The sequence below is a fragment of the Mastomys coucha genome, unplaced genomic scaffold (genome assembly GCF_008632895.1).
Source record: "Mastomys coucha isolate ucsf_1 unplaced genomic scaffold, UCSF_Mcou_1 pScaffold2, whole genome shotgun sequence".
In the NCBI taxonomy this organism is placed as follows: domain Eukaryota; kingdom Metazoa; phylum Chordata; class Mammalia; order Rodentia; family Muridae; genus Mastomys; species Mastomys coucha.
The window spans coordinates 15,880,362-15,882,768 of record NW_022196902.1 but is presented as its reverse complement, the minus strand read 5'-3'; the positions used below and the strand labels follow the sequence as shown (position 1 = coordinate 15,882,768).

At 40.4% G+C, this 2,407-nt stretch overlaps 1 protein-coding gene across 1 annotated transcript; it reads right to left on the bottom strand.

The window, feature by feature from the left end:
* Window positions 1–562: 562 nt before the first annotated feature.
* On the bottom strand, window positions 563–1,649 carry LOC116097700 (trace amine-associated receptor 3). Its single transcript, XM_031380312.1, has one exon. The coding sequence runs from the start codon at window positions 1,612–1,614 to the stop codon at window positions 583–585; it is 1,032 nt and encodes a 343-aa protein (XP_031236172.1). The 5' UTR covers window positions 1,615–1,649; the 3' UTR covers window positions 563–582.
* Window positions 1,650–2,407: the final 758 nt, after the last annotated feature.

The window sequence follows — 2,407 nt, the reverse complement described above, 5'->3', positions numbered from 1 at the left end:
ATGCAGAGTTAATTAATAAATGGACATATTGATTAACTAGTTAAAGCTTTTAGAAGCATTTCTTGGCAGAACTGCAGTTGCTAAAATGACTGTATGCTAAATGCAGCATACAGAAATGCAGTATTTGCAGTGACCTGGTGTTTTGTTACTTTTCTATTGCTGTGTAGAAACACATGATCAAGGCAACTTATAGAAGAAATGGTTTACTGGGGACTTATAGTTTCAGAGAGTGAGCCCATTGTCACCATAATGGGAGCAGGACAGTAGGCAGGTAGGCATGGCACTGGAGCAAGTAGCCAAGATACACAAGTTCTAGGCAGAGAGAAAGCCCAAACTGGGAATGGCTGGGCTATGAAACCTCAAAACCCACCCAGCCACACTCCTTCTCCAGTAATGCCGCACCTCTTAGCCCTCCCAAAACACCTCCACCAGCTGGCACAGTCAAACAGATGCCAACAGGGACCATTCTCATTTAAATCACCACTCCTGCGTTTCTAAGGATCGAAATAGTGTCTTTCACTTTCTGTATTCAATTCGTATTTATACTCGTTTTAGTTTGGTTTGGTTTCTTTGTTTGTTTTCTTAATGTGCTTCAGGAAAAAGATTTGCAGTGTCTGAATTGGAGCGAAATATTTTTCCTGACACTATAAACTGAAGAGCTTTGCGAAACCACGGGTAAAAAAAACCATGAATGAGGGGGTTGCAAGTAGAGTTGAAGTACCCGAGCCATACCAGAAGATCAAGCACTATAATGGGCGTGGAGTAGTCTAAATATGGATCAATCAAAACAGCCAGAAAGCAAGGCAGCCAGCATGCTAGAAACACCCCCATGACGATGCCCAGGGTCTTAGCTGCTTTCCTGTCCTTTTTCTTAGACAGGTTTTTTCTTACTGCTCCTTTTGTATTCTCAGGCATATTGCTGAGGGCTCGAGCATGTCGTCTGGAAACAATAAAAATTTTACCATAAATACCAACCATGATAGAGCCAGGAGTAAAGAAGCAGGTTGTGAACAGTATGGTCCCCCAAAATTTGTTGAATGTGAGCGTACAGAAATTGAAGCAAGCTACGAGAATCTCGTAGCTCTGCATACCAGAAACATTGGCCTCTGACAAAACTAAACCAAAAGAAAATAGAGCTGGGGCTGCCCAGCAAAAAGCCAGCAGTCTCTTGATCGTGGACACCGTCATGGTGGTGGTGTAATGCAAAGGGTCACACACTGCATAAAACCGGTCGATAGCGATGGAACACAGGTGGAATATGGAGGTCAGGCTTAGCATCATGTCGAAGCTCGCGTGGAATTTGCAAAAGCTGTCTCCGAAATACCAGCAGCTCTCCACTGATCTCACCATACTGTAAGGCATAATGACAAAACCCAGCAGGAAGTCCGTGGTTGCCATGGAGAGGATCAGGAAGTTGGTGGGGGAATGTAACTGTTTGAAATGCGATATGGAAATGATTATCACCAAGTTTCCAAAGATGGTGATAATCATGGCTCCAGTCATAAACAGGTACATTATTATGCGGACACGGAAAGAGCGATTGGTGGGAGGGCAGGATTTATTTCCAAATTTGGGACAGCCGGATAAGACTTCTGGAATGTATGTTAGATCCATGGTGCTTTATCCTTCAAGTTCCTTTCCAGGAGGAAGTCGGGTTTCTTCTTTTCTTCCAATGATCCCAGTGAACTTCACCTGCCAGGAGTACATTAATGTTCAAAGTCTTCTGCCTTAAATTCACACTAAATACCATTAATTAAAAAATACAGAACTAGGGGCTCGTGAAATAGTTCAGTGGTTAAGAACACCTGATCTTCCAAAGGTCCTGAGTTCAATTCCAAACAACCACAAGATAGCTCACAACCATCTATAGAGCAATCTAATGCCCTCTTCTGACATGCAAACAAAGCATCCATACATTAAGAATAGAATTCATTTTTAAAATTTCAAAATTATACCTACTGTGCTTCATTTCCTTTTTCTGCATTTAAAAAAATGAAAGACTTGAATAGTTCATTCTCTCCTGTCTTGATCTTTTTATTCTTGTCTGTCCCTCCTTCACTCGTCATGTGTTTCTCTGCTATACTGCTTTATTTTTTGTGGTGAACTGGAAGATTGCCAATAGCTTTTCTTTTCTTTTCTTTTTTGGTGGACATTTATTGTAAGCAGCCTCATTCCAAGAACTTACTGAACTATAATAAACTTACATATCTTTCACCATCAAAATATCAAATATGTAAATTCTTAAATCAAACCACAAAGTCCTTCCCTATGTGTTTGTTCAGTAATGTGAATCCTTCACATGCAATAATTCTATAGACATTTTAGGCACCAGAAATAGCACAATCAACAAATTTCTAATTCCTCATATTTTTGGATTTCAATCAATTAGGATATGTTGGTAATATTA

What these genes read in the sequence shown, in the direction of transcription:
- LOC116097700 (XM_031380312.1), bottom strand. Translation starts at nt 1,614, where the DNA reads ATGGATCTAACATACATTCCAGAAGTCTTATCCGGCTGTCCCAAATTT.